We start from the raw sequence: 17,020 nt of genomic DNA on the forward strand, positions 1-17,020 counted from the left end.
TGACAAGTCTCCAGTCACTGGCTACATTTCCTAAAGTCTTAAGTGCAGAAGTCCAGTTTCCTCTAAGACCATTTGAATTACAATCAGGCGGCAACTTTTTGTTCTGATAAGTGAAGCCAGTGCGGAATTGTCTTAAACTTGCTTTCTCTCTACTGGCCAACAGGGGACGTCTCTTCTGGTTTAAAAAACAAGTCCAATTGTGTGGAAGTCTATGAGCAAATGACCCTACTTCCCACTTGATTTATTACCTTCTTAAATCCAAGATGGAGATGGAAAGAGTGCCAGAACTTGAGGCTTCAAAATGGCAGTCCACACACCAATGGGTGATGGCGTGACTACTACGTCCACTTCTTATAAACAGTCTGTGATAACGTTATGCTGTAAGGTATTGATGGGTTTTGTTTTTTGTTTTATTATTTCCCTCAGTGTTAACTTCTGGTATGCTTACATCAATATAGAGCCAAAGTACTTAACAAGCTGTTATCTATCCATAAGGCATTTCTCGCATTTCTACTATGGGAGACATTAACGTTACCATAGCTTTAACTTGGCTAGTTGGAAATTACCAAAGTTCCTAATTAGACGTTTCAAGACCATGAAAATGAATATATCACCGAAACTGAAATATCTATTTAAATTGACCGAAGTAACCGCTTGACCCTCCAATTTAGTGGTTCAGTAAATTAGTAAGACTAGGCTTTTCATTCTGTTGGAAGCAGTAAAGCCCCAAAATCAAACTATACACCTTACAAAATCCTACGCATTCATTAGTCTTCCAAGGGAACCCAATTATTTTTGTATTTCATAAATGCCGAGTTACAGTATATAAGACATTGGTCAATTAACACAAATCAGGGATATTTGCAGCTTTTCTGGGAGGGTGCTGTGAATATGGTGCATGGACTACTTTATCTGTCGAGTTAAATGTATATTTCCAAAGAAACACTATAGGAAAAAGTATCCACCACTTCAGACATAATAATTTACAGTAATGAGGCAAACTTTCCATCGGATAAAAATGAAACCCAGACCCATGTTTGGTGTGGCATTTTATTTAGTTTCACATTAAAATTTATTTTCATAATTTCTTATTAAAAAGTCTGTGCTTTTGCTTGCTTGGTGGCCAATTAAAATGACCAGCCACAACATGTTGAGTTCATGTGAGAAATTTTCCCGTCATTCCTTTCTTAATGTTTCTCTGAGGCTGTAGTAATATTATATAACATTTCGGCAAATAAATACAGAGCAACAGTCCAAAACTGGAGGCTAATATAGCAAATACTTCCACAGCCACAGTGAACTTCCCAGGAGAGCTGACATAAGCTGGGATGAAAGAGATCCACACGGCCAAGAAGATCAGCATGCTGAAGGTGATGAGCTTTGCCTCATTGAAGGTATCAGGTAGCTTGCGACCAAGGAACGCCAGGATGAGGCAGACGAAGGCCAGTAGACCAATGTAGCCCAGGACCAGATAAAATCCAGGAGGCCATGGCTCCTTACACTCCACAATAATCTATGTTTGTCCAACAATACATAAATACAGATAAATCAACATGGATAGTACAATTAGAATCAGGGTGTATATACGCATTTTAAATGATTATGTTTAGTTTCTTTCTGATCTCCATAACAAACATTAAAGCTCCTATGTGTAGGTAGGATTTGAACATATCTGACTTTGGCAACTCCTTATTGCATCAATAAAGACACTGTGGGATACTGTCATTCTTACTTTTCCAGTTGAGGCTTGGTAGTTTGAGTTCTTGAATGGGAAAGGAGGTGCACCCAAAAGACAACCAGCGCAGAGACAAATCTGGGGGGAAATGGAAAGATAAGCCATCCTCTTAAAACCAAGGAAAAATGTAAATGGTCAAAACTTGAGGTCCAATTAGTGGTGGTTCTTAAGCCCTCCCACCTGAGGAGCTGTAGTGCAGAGGATCATAGTCCGCTGTTGAGAGGGACCAAACAGCTTCAGGGCACTTGAACCAGGTACATTAGCACGAAAAGCCAAGAGAACCACTATGGTCTTAACGAGTAGGCAGGAAAGACAGAGAACAAAGCTAATCCCAAATGCTGCCTGGCGGAGCCTACATGTCCACACAGATGGCTGGCCAATGAACACCAGGGAACACAAGAAGCACAGCTTGAGGGACAGGAGAAGCAGGAAACTTATTTCTGAGTTGTTGGCCTTGACAATCGGTGTGGACCGGAAACGTTGAAAGACAGCAGTGACGATGGTTGTCAGGACAACGCCCAGCAGTGTGAGTGCGACCAGGATGATGCCCATGATGTCGTGGAAAGAGAGGAATTCATCGACCCCAGCAACGCATTTCACCTGGTCTTTGTCTGACCAGTAGTATTCTGCACATTTGGTGCACTCGGTGGAACCTTTTTAGAGACACATACAGTGGACATACACTGTGTAAACACATACAAACTCAAACTCTACATTACAGTTTGCATTCATATAGTATGCCTTGAATGAATACGAAAATGATAAATGCGCCACCAGTCTGGTTGCTGATCTCTCCATCTGCACAGGGCAAACAATCAAAGCAACAGTGGGGCTCTCCTGGACGTCTGGCCTGTCTGCTGCCAGGGGAGCATGGAGGACTACATAGAGATGAAGGCACCTGAAGAAATAAAGTATTAAATTACACACCAAGATTTGCTTTGCAGCAGCTTAGATGCTTGGTGGAAAAAATAGTTGTTTACTGAATAAAGCAGCTATTTTAATCACCAGCTTATATTTACAATGTCTTATCCTGTAAATAAACATAAATGTTTTTAGAGGACATATGACCCACCTGTGACTGTCCTGTGGTCCACACAATGGTGCTCTGCTCTATCTGCAACTGTTCTTTCAATGGAGCGGAACCATCATAGCTTCCCACTTTTATAAATCTAAACACAGCATAATATTATTTCAAAATCAGGCCAAACAACATATTTGACAATTTTGTATTGCAACTCATCTGAATGCTTAAAAAGCTACGTGTCCTCATACAAGGATTCGTGTGAAACGTTACTCCTCATTTTCCGTGTGTGTTCGTATAGAAGCCTGCAATACGTGTCAATTTTGGCTCGTGACATGCATCATTTTATTTCAAAATAAACTTCCATATTCACAGGAAACCCAGTTAAGTTGTGGCAACAAAGCTACTTGGTTAGGTTAAGGCAACAAACCCATTTAGTTAGGTTTAGGTGTAGGTCATTGTTTGGGTTAAAACAACTACGGAAGTGAGGTTAATGAAGTACCTAATTTCTGTAACAAAAACATTAATATTGACTTCTTGTTTTACGAACAAGCTCTGATGGACACATCCACCTCCCCTCCTGCCCTTCTTGGTATTTGATTTAGCGGTCTCTATACATCGTCATTCAAAATTACATGATTAACATACTAAAAAACTTTGAGGGATATCTTCCAATTACGGTCCATTATTTTTTTGTGGTTTTGCGATGAATGCTGGACCAGCCTGACAATAAACTAAATGAAATGCTTCTCAATCACGATTCCTTAAACACAATGGTATTCTTGTGTATTGAAGTATAATATTCCACCTAATTTTCCCCTTGCTGTCCTTCTGCCAGTTAATGATGTCATAGAGAGGGACCGGCTCTCCGTTGGAGTCAAAATAAACCTTCTCCTCAAATTGGTTGGTGAAATTCACTGTCTTCAGATGATGCAGCAACTGTATGAAAAAAAAAAAAAAGAACTATGAGGAGAGAAAAACTCAAGAAAAAACTGAAATAATAACATTGATTATTTTGTAGTAGTTTAACTTGCCTGACTAGAAGTGAATGATTTATGATTCTCACACATTCCGTAATGTTCTGCAGAATCACAGTTTAATAAAGTGTGAAGAGCATGGGCGATGGCGTATACAGCTTTATAAACATTATAGGATACTCTGACCTTAGATACATCAGTAAAGCTGCTGTCAGTGTACCGCAGATCCTCTGAACCAGTGCATACAGGTTTTTCAGCAGTACTTTTATAGTTTTCATCAGCTGCTCCCTCAAATGTGCTTGGTTTTCCTACAACAGACCTGACCAAGGGCCCAGGAAGGTTTTGAGAGTCTGTTTTGTAACCAAAAGCATCCAATCCCATAAAGTTATCCACGGTATCTGCTTGATTGTTTTGGGATTGGTTTCCTTTAAACTCTAGCCTGCAGCTAAACAGCTTTTCCCAGAACATGTTGACAAATGCCATTCCAGGTTTGGGAGAAGGGCGGACATTCAACAGGAACTCTTTCAAGCCGGGGATCCTGACTCCAGGAAAGGAGAAGCCCAGCGTGCCCTCTAGGAGAGGGTGGAAGCGGGCTGAGGTCAGCAGTTTAGCGGTCACCCAGGCTTCACTAGCTACCCACTGGATTCCTGTCACATTTCTCTGAGCCAGCTGGAAGATAAGGCATACTTAAAGAAATTTGATAAAGCAAACAGATGAGCATGAGCAACAACATTATTTATATAATCCTAATTCTCATATCATTACTTAAATGCTGAATAATATATAATTTTATGCTCATGCATATACATCGGTGATTAAGAGCCAATTCCCCTTGATGTAGTGACACAAAATAGATCGGTTTTTTTGAGACAAAGAAATTATGTAGCATACAAGCCACTCCTGTGATTCTTTTTTTTTTTATCCAAGTCAAAAGTTGCCGACACAAAACAAGTCAGCCTTGAGAATCAAAAGGTTAAGAACACCTAATACAGAGTGCTTACCTCTAAGAAAAGGCCCAGCAGCTGTCCTTGACTTCCAAAGACCACCACCACCATTGCAGTTGAACTCTGTAGCTTGTCTGCTATTTCTTGTATCTCGGCTGCTGTGGGTGATTTTGGGATGGTCAAATGAAATGCCACACACCCACCTTGTTGTCTTAACTGGTTGGAAAATGCTTGGATTCCATATTGACTGTAGTCATCCTGAAATATATAAAGACCTCTTATAAATCATGTTGGTATATTTATCTAATGGTGGTGTAAAAAGATAAACGCTTATCTCACCGTAGTCCCTATTGTGCCAACCCAGAGCCAGCCTAAGAAGGTGACCAGCTGAACAAGACCTCTAACTTGAAAGAGATCACTCGGCACAGTCCGCAAGAATGACGGGTACATATACTTGTCAGTGAGACAGCTACAAGTGGCAAAATAACTCACCTATATGGAGATAAAGTTAACGTTAGTGAGATAAGACAGAAACAAAAAAGAAAAACCTTATCAAACATTGTTTCATGATTTATCACCAAAAAACATGGTGGAAAGAAGATTATGTTTAAAAAAACAGTCTTTTCATTCCTTTCTTACCAGTGGAAGGTTGAAAGGGCCAAGGGTGTGAGCTACAGCTCTTGTAGGGGAAGAGGATGCAAGGCCGATCACAGCCGACACAGAAGATTCAGACAGACATGAGGGTAAAGCTTGAGATTTTGTACTGCTATCTAATATCTCCCCTGTTACATTTTCCTTTATGTCATTTCCATCATTTTCAGGATTGTGAGGCATTGCTTCATGCATTTCAGAGCCTCTCTTTTTCACTGTGCTCAGCCTACTTTCCTTTCTTTTATTTTTTTCTCTTTTTTCCCCCTTAGTTATAGTACTCCTGTCCTTTGACATATCTAATCTTTGTTCAATTTCTTCCATTTGTTTCACCTCACTCATCACAGCTTTGGAGGGACTGACTAAAGACAAAAGAGTTCTCAGGCTGGTGTGGACATGATCACAGCTGTCCATAATTCTATAGCCAAGTTTAACACCTGGTAACAGGCTCGAATTACGGTTTATTTCCTCCACTGCAAACACCATGGTCATTATCCATCGGAAGGCCCTGTGGTAAAAGCTGCAGAGAAATGAATAAAGTTTAATGCAGTCTATAAAATTCATACTGAGACAGAAAACACAGTATCTCAGCAAAATATAAATCTGCATGTGAATAGTGTAGGATCAATACAGATCTAATCACAGCAAAATACATTTATTTAAGACACTTTTTAGTTTAAAAATAAAATCAATTAAGAAAAATGTAAAAACATATGTTAATGTGGGATTTCAGATTCCAACAGTATCCACACACTTACCCACTGCAAGGTGTGAGCTGAGGTTTGCTTTGGTAGCTTTGCTCTTGCATATGAGCATCATAATGCAGAGGGAAAAGCCCTCCAATCACAACATCCCCTCCCGACTGCATTGCCAGAGGCTCAATGTCCGTCAGTTTCACACAGTGAGGTAAACTCGAACCAACCCCACTCACTCCCTCATTCCCCACCATACTTCTCTCTAATCTTGGTTCTTCCCTGTCCTTCACATCAGAGAACACTGGAAAAAGAAAGCTAAATGAGGCCCAAAGAATCAGCCAGGGAGAAGTCATAACAAGGTTATAATTCAATGTCCATACAGATCCCACGAAAACTGTCTGTTTAGGCGAGATGATGGTTCTCCAACATATGCTCTGAAAGGCTGATGATGTAGACTTTATAAAAACTATGATGCTTGCTGTATTTTATGGGTCATATGAGTCATTGCCAGATCAACCAATCACAATCAAATGCAATGGCACAGGAGAGAGAACAACACGTGGAAGTATGAATTTTAGCGATGACGTTATTATTGAAATATTTTATCAGATAACATTTTTAGCTGTGACCAGCATCTCTAACTCAGTCTCTTGGTCTGTCAGCCAATCACCACAAAAATGTCCCACCATTTAGCAGCCACAGTCTGCCCTAGGAGGCCGAAATTAGTCGGAAATTATTCGTTTAGGCTTGTAGCCCCCCCCCAATTAGTCCCTTTCCCGCGGTGGCAATAGATCTATCATTAATCCTTTAATTTACTATACAATGATACAAATGATGAATTAATTAGTTTCAAATAACACAGGGAGAGACTGTGATTTCCTATAAAAATATACTGACACTACTCTAACCGATAAATCTAAAATATAACCATTCGGAGTGTTATCCAACACGAACTCTTGATCACATTCGGAGAAGTCAGTTTCCTACTTTGTGCAGCGTTGTCCTGATGACAGCCTTGGGCTCAGCTGGTTATTGCTGCTCCAATGGGGTCAACACACGGCTTTCCAGCGGTTGTTGATTCCCGTTGGGAAGCGATAATTGCCGTTTGACAGAGTGCAGAAACGGTAGTTCTCAGCTGTCCTTGGATGTCCAACAAGTGGACTGGCAAAAGTCTCTGAAGTTCACACACTGATGTTGCAAAGTGAACTAGAAAGCGGCCTACGGTATTGCCAAGCGCTTCAGGTCTTGATCCGCAGCAGCAGGTTCTTTATCCGACGAGGAGTATGAGCCGCAACTACTCGTTGTATACTTAAAATGAATCTCGTTTGGTCGATTGACAGTTATTAAAGTTGATATCTCACGAGGGTTAACGGACATACACTAAATCAAAATAAGGCTTGCTCCAAAATGAATAAACTATAAGATGCTCAAAAGGAGTTAAGAAGAAAAAGCATAAGAAAATAACTGCGATTCTCGAATAAAAATAAAGGGAGTGTGTATGAATTACATTACATTACAGTCATTTAGCGTCTGCTAATGTAATGTAATGAAGCTCCATAAACCAAACAATACGCACAACAAACACGAAAAGAAACGCGACAAAGGAAATGTCAACAGTTTTATCAACCCTGGGTGGGTGTCAACTAGAGGCGGGGTGAGGTGGTAACTAATGATACCTCTCCGCAGCTATTTCAAGTTTATTTGTCTCTTAATATTGGCGTACTCTTGCTTAGTAAATTAACTTATCTAACATCTTAAATGAATAAGTCACATACTTTCCCCCACTATGGACAATGATAATAAACCTTACACACGTATAGACTTGTATGTACACAAAAATGACATTTTAGTTACACATAGTTAATGCACAGGATTTAACAAAGATAATACAGTCACAAAAATGTGCATCTGTCATGTGACTTACTAGCGTGTAAACATTTTATCTCTCACGGTCCTTCAGAAGATATAGATCTTACAACCGATTGTCGCTAGATGGCACTGTGGTCCCACAGTGTTTCTATCTGTCTAATTGTGCCATGACTATGGCTCTGTCATCTAACAATCAAGACCATCTTCCATGATTACGGTTCTGACTTATATTAATATAGGCCGCTGTGCCATGACTATGTATCTGTCATCTATCAATCCAGGCCGACGTGCCATGACTGTATCTGTCATCTATCAATCCAGGCTGCCGTGCCATGACTATGTATCTGTCATCTTCAATCCAGGCTGCCGTGCCATGACTATGTATCTTTCATCCGTCAATCCAGGCCGCCGTGCCATGACTATGTATCTGTCATCTTCTAATCCATGATGCAGTGCCATGACTGTCCATCTCTCTGTATATTTGTCTGTCTGGCTATCTATCCCATCAAACTATCTATCCATGTAACCATCTAGCCCATCGTGCCCTGACTATGTATCTGTCATCTATCTATCCAGGCCGCCATGCCCTGATTATGTATCTGTCTCTCTACCTATTTATCTATAGCCCTGAATATGGATCCTTAATTTATCCATCCGAGCCGCCGTGCCCTTTCTATGGATCCATCCTCTATCAATCGAGGCCGCCGCGCCATGATTATGTATCTGTTATCAATCAATCTGGGCCGCCTTGCTATGACTATGGCTCTGTCATCTATTAATTCAGACAGCCGCGCCATGATTATGTATCCGTCATTGATCAATCCAGGCTGCCTTGCCATGAACATCCATTCATCTGAATATCGGTCTGTCTGGCTATCTATCTACCCCATCTAGGCCATCTATCCATCTAACCATTGTGCGGTGACTACGGTTATGTCATCTAACCATCCACCCCATCGGGCCCTGACTATGGCACTGTCATCTAACCATCTAGCCCATCGTGCCCTGACTATGGCACTGTCATCTAACCATCTAGCCCATCATGCCCTGACTATGGATCTGTCATCTATCCATCCGGGACGCCGTGCCCTGACTATGGATCCAAAATCTATCCATCCGGGCAGCCGTGCCCTGACTATGGATCCCTCATTTATCCATCCAAGCTGCCGTGCCATGACTATTTATCTGTCATCTATCAATCCAGGCTGCCGTGCCATGAACATCCATCCATCTGTATATTTGTCTGTCTGGCTATCCACCCCATCTAGGCTATCTATCCATCTAACCATCTAGCCCATCGTGCCGTGACTATGTATCTCTGTCTCTACCTATCGATCTATAGCCCTTACCATAGATCCATAATCTATCCATCTGGGCTGCCGTGCCCTGACTATCGATCCTTAATTTATCCATCCGAGCCGCCGTGCCCTGTCTATGGATCCATCCACTATCAATCAAGGCCGCTGTGCCATGATAACCGATCTGTCATCTATCAATCCGGGATGTAACGGGTGTGGTAAAGACCCAAAAGCAGTACGACGGACACATGGAGTAGTAGGAAGAAGCATTATTCCAGGCAGTACACACAATAGCAAACCAGTCTCGGATCGACTCACGTGGAGAATCCGAGAGAACTCCTCCGAGGCCGCAGAGTCAGAATCCTCAGCCGGATGGGTGGCAGGGGTCTGGAGGAGGGAATCCTCGAAGGCTGAGGCAAGGCGGACAGGCAGAACCCCTCTGGGGAGCGAACAGGAGGACGACCAGGCTGACCGGGCTTCTCTGGAGGTCGGCCACGTGGACGGGGCTCTCGAGGCTGATGGATCCTCTCTGGAGGCTGGGCAGGGGGCTCTGGAGGCTGGGCAGGGTGCTCTCGAGACTGAGATTCTTGGACAGGGGGCTCTCGAGACTGAGGTTCTTGGACAGGGGGCTCTCGAGACTGAGGTTCTTGGAGGGGGCTCGGACCTGGAGCTCGACATGGTCTCTCAGAGGCAGCCCAGTGGAACGCTGCCCATCCGGGAAGGGACCCGGGGGGACCCGGGCGCCGATGGGACCGGAGGTGCAGGCGTCGGCCAGGGCGCCGACAGGACAGGAGTCGGCCGTGGCGCCGACGGACGACAGGAGTCGGCCGGGCGCCGACGGGACAGGAGACGGCCGGGGCACCGACGGGACAAGAGTAGGTGGGGGCACGGCCAGGGCGCCGACGGGACAGGAGTCGGCTGGGGCGCCGACGTGACAGGCGGGCCTTGACTATGTATCCATCATGTATCCATCAGGGGTTATGCCCCGAGTATGGATCTGTAATCTATTATTCCAGGCCGCAGTGCCATGGCTATAGATCCGTCATTTATCAATCCAGGCCATGTGTATGGATCTTTTCTTAAGATTTTAGTGCACTGAAAATCAGGACAACATGCCATTAGCTAAATGGCATGTTCACTTTGAACATCATCAGATCATGATTTTAATCTTGATACTTTTTTTCTAAAGATTCATTTGTCAGAGAATCAACGGTATCTAAAAAAAAAAAATTGAGCAAACTTGTCGGAATGTACATTTTTTGAGATTACATTTAGATTCAAGGCTCTAGCCAGCTAGAGAGCTGCAGCACTGAGCTTTGGCTTCAGTTAGCAGAAGACGAAATATTAGCAATATTTTCTCTCTTTCTTTGAACGCTTTGCCGATATTGACATTTGTATTTTGGTTGGGTTGTTTAGGTTTATACTTGAGGAGTGAGATTAGTTCGGGTAAGGGTAAGAATATCAAAGTAAGCCAATCGGAGGCAGAGTAAGTTTGGTCACTCTAGCTAAAACCAAGAGTGTTAAAGGGACGTATACATGGATCTGCAATTGTTGAACCCCCAATAGGAATGCCCTCTGAAATGACCTGTGATTGACAAGTCTCCAGTCACTGGCTACATTTCCTAAAGTCTTAAGTGCAGAAGTCCAGTTTCCTCTAAGACCATTTGAATTACAATCAGGCGGCAACTTTTTGTTCTGATAAGTGAAGCCAGTGCGGAATTGTCTTAAACTTGCTTTCTCTCTACTGGCCAACAGGGGACGTCTCCTCTGGTTTAAAAAACAAGTCCAATTGTGTGGAAGTCTATGAGCAAATGACCCTACTTCCCACTTGATTTATTACCTTCTTAAATCCAAGATGGAGATGGAAAGAGTGCCAGAACTTGAGGCTTCAAAATGGCAGTCCACACACCAATGGGTGATGGCGTGACTACTACGTCCACTTCTTATAAACAGTCTGTGATAACGTTATGCTGTAAGGTAATGATGGGTTTTGTTTTTTGTTTTATTATTTCCCTCAGTGTTAACTTCTGGTATGCTTACATCAATATAGAGCCAAAGTACTTAACAAGCTGTTATCTATCCATAAGGCATTTCTCGCATTTCTACTATGGGAGACATTAACGTACCATAGCTTTAACTTGGCTAGTTGGAAATTACCAAAGTTCCTAATTAGACGTTTCAAGACCATGAAAATGAATATATCACCGAAACTGAAATATCTATTTAAATTGACCGAAGTAACCACTTGACCCTCCAATTTAGTGGTTCAGTAAATTAGTAAGACTAGGCTTTTCATTCTGTTGGAAGCAGTAAAGCCCCAAAATCAAACTATACACCTTACAAAATCCTACACATTCATTAGTCTTCCAAGGGAACCCAATTTTTTTTGTATTTCATAAATGCCGAGTTACAGTATATAAGACATTGGTCAATTAACACAAATCAGGGATATTTGCAGCTTTTCTGGGAGTGTGCTGTGAATATGGTGCATGGACTACTTTATCTGTTGAGTTAAATGTATATTTCCAAAGAAACACTATCGGAAAAAGTGTCCACCACTTCAGACATAATAATTTACAGTAATGAGGCAAACTTTCCATCGGATAAAAAGAAAACCCAGACCCATGTTTGGTGTGGCATTTTATTTAGTTTCACATTCAAATTTATTTTCATAATTTCTTATTAAAAAGTCTGTGCTTTTGCTTGCTTGGTGGCCAATTAAAATGACCAGCCACAACATGTTAAGTTCATGTGAGATATTTTCCCGTCATTCCTTTCTTAATGTTTCTCTGAGGCTGTAGTAATATTATATAACATTTCGGCAAATAAATACAGAGCAACAGTCCAAAACTGGAGGCTAATATAGCAAATACTTCCACAGCCACAGTGAACTTCCCAGGAGAGCTGACATAAGCCGGGATGAAAGAGATCCACACGGCCAAGAAGATCAGCATGCTGAAGGTGATGAGCTTTGCCTCATTGAAGGTATCAGGTAGCTTGCGACCAAGGAACGCCAGGATGAGGCAGACGAAGGCCAGTAGACCAATGTAGCCCAGGACCAGATAAAATCCAGGAGGCCATGGCTCCTTACACTCCACAATAATCTATGTATGTCCAACAATACATAAATACAGATAAATCAACATGGATAGTACAATTAGAATCAGGGTGTATATACGTATTTTAAATGATTATGTTTGGTTTCTTTCTGATCTCCATAACAAACATTAAAGCGTGTAGTTAATGTGTAGGTAGGATTTGAACATATCTGACTTTGGCAACTCCTTATTGCATCAATAAAGACACTGTGGGATACTGTCATTCTTACTTTTCCAGTTGAGGCTTGGTAGTTTGAGTTCTTGAATGGGAAAGGAGGTGCACCCAAAAGACAACCAGCGCAGAGACAAATCTGGGGGAAATGGAAAGATAAGCCATCCTCTTAAAACCAATTAAAAATGTGAAATGGTCAAAACTTGAGGTCCAATTAGTGGTGGTTCTTAAGCCCTCCCACCTGAGGAGCTGTAGTGCAGAGGATCATAGTCCGCTGTTGAGAGGGACCAAACAGCTTCAGGGCCCTTGAACCAGGTACATTAGTACGAAAAGCCAAGAGAACCACTATGGTCTTAACGAGTAGGCAGGAAAGACAGAGAACAAAGCTAATCCCAAATGCTGCCTGGCGGAGCCTACATGTCCACACAGATGGCTGGCCAATGAACACCAGGGAACACAAGAAGCACAGCTTGAGGGACAGGAGAAGCAGGAAACTTATTTCTGAGTTGTTGGCCTTGACAATCGGTGTGGACCGGAAACGTTGAAAGACAGCAGTGACGATGGTTGTCAGGACAACGCCCAGCAGTGTGAGTGCGACCAGGATGATGCCCATGATGTCGTGGAAAGAGAGGAATTCATCGACCCCAGCAACGCATTTCACCTGGTCTTTGTCTGACCAGTAGTATTCTGCACATTTGGTGCACTCGGTGGAACCTTTTTAGAGACACATACAGTGGACATACACTGTGTAAACACATACCAACTCAAACTCTACATTACAGTTTGCATTCATATAGTATGCCTTGAATGAATACGAAAATGATAAATGTGCCACCAGTCTGGTTGCTGATCTCTCCATCTGCACAGGGCAAACAATCAAAGCAACATTGGGGCTCTCCTGGACGTCTGGCCTGTCTGCTGCCAGGGGAGCATGGAGGACTACATAGAGATGAAGGCACCTGAAGAAATAAAGTGTTAAATTACACACCAAGATTTGCTTTGCAGCAGATTAGATGCTTGGTGAAAAAAATTGTTGTTTACTGAATAAAACAGCTATTTTAATCACCAGCCAATATTTACAATGTCTTATCTTGTAAATAAACATCAATGTTTTTAGAGGACATATGACCCACCTGTGACTGTCCTGTGGTCCACACAATGGTGCTCTGCTCTATCTGTAATTGTTCTTTCAATGGAGCGGAACCATCATAGCTTCCCACTTTTATAAATCTAAACACAGCATAATATTATTTCATAATCAGGCCAAACAACATATTTGACAATTTTGTATTGCAATTCATCTGAATGCTTAAAAAGCTACAATGTGTCCTCATACAAGGATTCGTGTGAAATGTTACTCCTCATTTTCCGTGTGTGTTTTCCTATGAAAGCCTGTAATACGTGTCAATTTTGGCTCGTTACGTGCATCATTTTTTTTCAAAATAAACTTCTGTATTCACAGGAAACCCAGTTAAGTTGGCAACAAAGCTACTTGGTTAGGTTAAGGCAACAAAACCATTAAGTTAGGTTTAAGTTTAGGTCATTGTTTGGGTTAAAACAACTACGGAAGTGAGGTTAATGAAGTACCTCATTTCTGTAACAAAAACATCAACATTGACTTCTTGTTTCACAAACAAGCTCCAGTCTCCTGGCTGAAAGATTGCTGTTTGATGGACACATCCCCCTCCCCTCCTGCCCTTCCTGGTATTTGATTTAACGGTCTATATACATCCTCGTTCAAAATTACTTGATTAACATACTAAAAAACTTTCAGGGATATCTTCCAATTACAGTCCATAATATTTTTGTGGTTTTGCGATGAATGCTGGACCAGCCTGACAATAAACTAAATGAAATGCTTCTCAATCACGATTCCTTAAACACAATGGTATTGCTGTGTATTGAAGTATAATATTCCACCTAATTTTCCCCTTGCTGTCCTTCTGCCAGTTAATGATGTCATAGAGAGGGACCGGCTCTCCGTTGGAGTCAAAATAAACCTTCTCCTCAAATTGGTTGGTGAAATTCACTGTCTTCAGTTGATGCAGCAACTGTATGAAAAAAAAAGAACTATGAGGAGAGAAAAACTCAAGGAAAAACTGAAATAATAACATAGGTAAAATAAACAATTGACTTGATTATTTTGTAGTAATATAACTTGCCTGACTAGAAGTGAATGATTCATGATCCTCACACATTCCGTAATGTTCTGCAGAATCACAGTTTAATAAAGTGTGAAGAGCATGGGCGATGGCGTATATAGCTTTATAAACATTATAGGATATTCTGACCTGAGATACATCAGTAAAGCTGCTGTCAGTGTACCTCAGATCCTCTGAACCAGTGCATACAGGTTTTTCAGCAGTACTGTTATAGTTTTCATCAGCTGCTCCCTCAAATGTGCTTGGTTTTCCAGACCTGACCAAGGACCCAGGAAGGTTTTGAGAGTCTGTTTTGTAACCAAAAGCATCCAATCCCATAAAGTTATCCATGGTATCTGCTTGATTGTTTTGGGATTGGTTTCCTCTAAACTCTAGCCTGCAGCTAAACAGCTCTTCCCAGAACATGTTGACAAATGCCATTCCAGGTTTGGGAGAAGGGCGGACATTCAACAGGAACTCTTTCAAGCCGGGGATCCTGACTCCAGGAAAGGAGAAGCCCAGCGTGCCCTCTAGGAGAGGGTGGAAGCGGGCTGAGGTCAGCAGATTAGCGGTCACCCAGGCTTCACTAGCTACCCACTGGATTCCTGTCACATTTCTCTGAGCCAGCTGGAAGATAAGGCATACTTAAATAAATCTGATAAAGCAAACAGATAACCATGAGCAACAACATTCTTTATATAATCCTAATTCTCATATCATTACTTAAATGCTGAATAATATATCATTTTATGCTCATGCATATACATCAACAGAGATTAAGAGCCAATTCCTTTCGATGTAGTGACACAAAATAGATCGTTTTTTGAGACAAAGAAATTATGTAGCATACAAGCCACTCCCGTGATTCTTTTTATTTTTTTATCCAAGTCAAAAGTTGGCAACACAAAATAAATCGGACTTGAGAATCAAAAGGTTAAGAACACCTAATACAGAGTGCTTACCTCGAAGAATAGGTCCTGCAGCTGTCCCTCCGTGGCAAAGACCACCACCACCACTGCAGTTGAACTCTGTAGCCTGTCTGCCATTTCTTGTATATCAGCTGGTGTTGGTGATTTTGGGATGGTCAAATGAAATGCTACACACCCACCGTGTTGTTTAAACTGGTTGGAAAATTCTTGGATTCCATAGTGACTGTAGTCATCCTGAAATATATAAAGAGCTTTTATGAATCTTGTTGGTATATTTATCTAATGGTGGTGTAAAAAGACAAACGCTTATCTCACCGTAGTCCCTATTGTGCCAACCCAGAGCCAGCCTAAGAAGGTGACCAGCTGAACAAGACCTCTAACTTGAAAGAGATCACTCGGCACAGTCCGCAAGAATGACGGGTACATATACTTGTCAGTGAGACAGCTACAAGTGGCAAAATAACTCACCTATATGGAGATAAAGTTAACATTAGTGAGATAAGACATAAACAAAAAAGAAAAACCTTATCAAACATTGTTTCATGATTTATCACCAAAAAACATGGTGGAAAGAAGATTATGTTAAAAAAAGCTGCCTTTTCATTCCTTTCTTACCAGTGGAAGGTTGAAAGGGCCAAGGGTGTGAGCTACAGCTCTTGTAGGGGAAGAGGATGCAAGGCCGATCACAGCCGACACAGAAGAATCAGACAGACATGAGGGTAAAGCTTGGGATTTTGTACTGCTATCTAATATCTCCCCTGTTACATTTTCCTTTATGTCATTTCCATCATTTTCAGGATTGTGAGGCATTGCTTCATCCATTTCAGAGCCTCTCTTTTTCACTGTGCTCAGCCTACTTTCCTTTCTTTTCTTTTTTTCTCTTTTTACCCCCTTAGTTATAGTACTCCTGTCCTTTGACATATCTAATCTTTGTCCAATTTCTTCCATTTGTTTCACCTCACTCATCACAGCTTTGGGGGGACTGACTAAAGACAAAAGAGCTCTCAGGCTGGTGTGGACATGATCACAGCTGTCCATAATTCTATAGCCAAGTTTAACACCTGGTAACAGGCTTGAATTACGGTTTATTTCCTCCACTGCAAACACCATGGTCATTATCCATCGGAAGGCCCTGTGGTCAAAGCTGCAGAGAAATGAATAAAGTTTAATGCAGTCTATAAAATTCACACTGAGACAGAAAACACAGTATCTCAAATATAAAACTGCATGTGAATAGTGTAGGATCAATACAGATCTAATCACAGCAAAATACATTTATTTAAGACACTTTTTAGTTTAAAAATGAAATCAATTAAGAAAAATGTAAAAACATATGTTAATGTGGGATTTCAGATTTCAACAGTATCCACACACTTACCCACTGCAAGGTGTGAGCTGAGGTTTGCTTTGATAGCTTTGCTCTTGCATATGAGCAGCATAATGCAGGGGGAAAAGCCCTCCAATCACAACATCCCCTCCCGACTGCAGTGCCA

The 17,020-nt window shown here is 41.7% G+C and overlaps 2 protein-coding genes across 2 annotated transcripts; both read right to left on the reverse strand.

Annotated features, from left to right (window-relative positions):
• Window positions 1–1,156: 1,156 nt before the first annotated feature.
• On the reverse strand, window positions 1,157–6,274 carry LOC129097142 (extracellular calcium-sensing receptor-like). The gene is made up of 13 exons (XM_054605887.1): window positions 6,084–6,274; window positions 5,689–5,845; window positions 5,317–5,472; window positions 5,017–5,169; window positions 4,735–4,935; window positions 4,159–4,402; window positions 3,791–4,002; window positions 3,565–3,695; window positions 2,808–2,904; window positions 2,510–2,633; window positions 1,916–2,388; window positions 1,733–1,813; window positions 1,157–1,513 (listed from the first exon to the last, which is right to left on the reverse strand). Exons 1-13 carry the CDS (start codon window positions 6,272–6,274, stop codon window positions 1,157–1,159), a joined length of 2,577 nt encoding a protein of 858 aa, XP_054461862.1.
• Window positions 6,275–11,934: 5,660 nt separating this feature from the next.
• On the reverse strand, window positions 11,935–16,643 carry LOC129097151 (extracellular calcium-sensing receptor-like). The gene is made up of 12 exons (XM_054605899.1): window positions 16,485–16,643; window positions 16,143–16,298; window positions 15,843–15,995; window positions 15,561–15,761; window positions 14,990–15,126; window positions 14,620–14,860; window positions 14,378–14,508; window positions 13,591–13,687; window positions 13,293–13,416; window positions 12,699–13,171; window positions 12,516–12,596; window positions 11,935–12,291 (listed from the first exon to the last, which is right to left on the reverse strand). The coding sequence occupies exons 1-12, from the start codon at window positions 16,641–16,643 to the stop codon at window positions 11,935–11,937; spliced, it is 2,310 nt and encodes a 769-aa protein (XP_054461874.1).
• Window positions 16,644–17,020: the final 377 nt, after the last annotated feature.

This window comes from Anoplopoma fimbria, chromosome 1 (assembly GCF_027596085.1).
Source record: "Anoplopoma fimbria isolate UVic2021 breed Golden Eagle Sablefish chromosome 1, Afim_UVic_2022, whole genome shotgun sequence".
NCBI classification, from domain to species: domain Eukaryota; kingdom Metazoa; phylum Chordata; class Actinopteri; order Perciformes; family Anoplopomatidae; genus Anoplopoma; species Anoplopoma fimbria.

What these genes read in the sequence shown, in the direction of transcription:
- LOC129097142 (XM_054605887.1), bottom strand. Translation starts at nt 6,274, where the DNA reads ATGGTGGGGAATGAGGGAGTGAGTGGGGTTGGTTCGAGTTTACCTCAC. An exon ending in CTGCAGGCTAGAGTTTAAAG is followed by an intron (nt 4,003 to 4,158) that starts GAAACCAATCCC and finishes CTGATGAAAACT; the next exon opens with ATAAAAGTACTGCTGAAAAA. An exon ending in AGAGATCAGCAACCAGACTG is followed by an intron (nt 2,389 to 2,509) that starts GTGGCGCATTTA and finishes GTCTCTAAAAAG; the next exon opens with GTTCCACCGAGTGCACCAAA.
- LOC129097151 (XM_054605899.1), bottom strand. Translation starts at nt 16,643, where the DNA reads ATGACCATGGTGTTTGCAGTGGAGGAAATAAACCGTAATTCAAGCCTG. An exon ending in GCCCTTTCAACCTTCCACTG is followed by an intron (nt 15,996 to 16,142) that starts GTAAGAAAGGAA and finishes ATCTCCATATAG; the next exon opens with GTGAGTTATTTTGCCACTTG. An exon ending in AGAGATCAGCAACCAGACTG is followed by an intron (nt 13,172 to 13,292) that starts GTGGCACATTTA and finishes GTCTCTAAAAAG; the next exon opens with GTTCCACCGAGTGCACCAAA.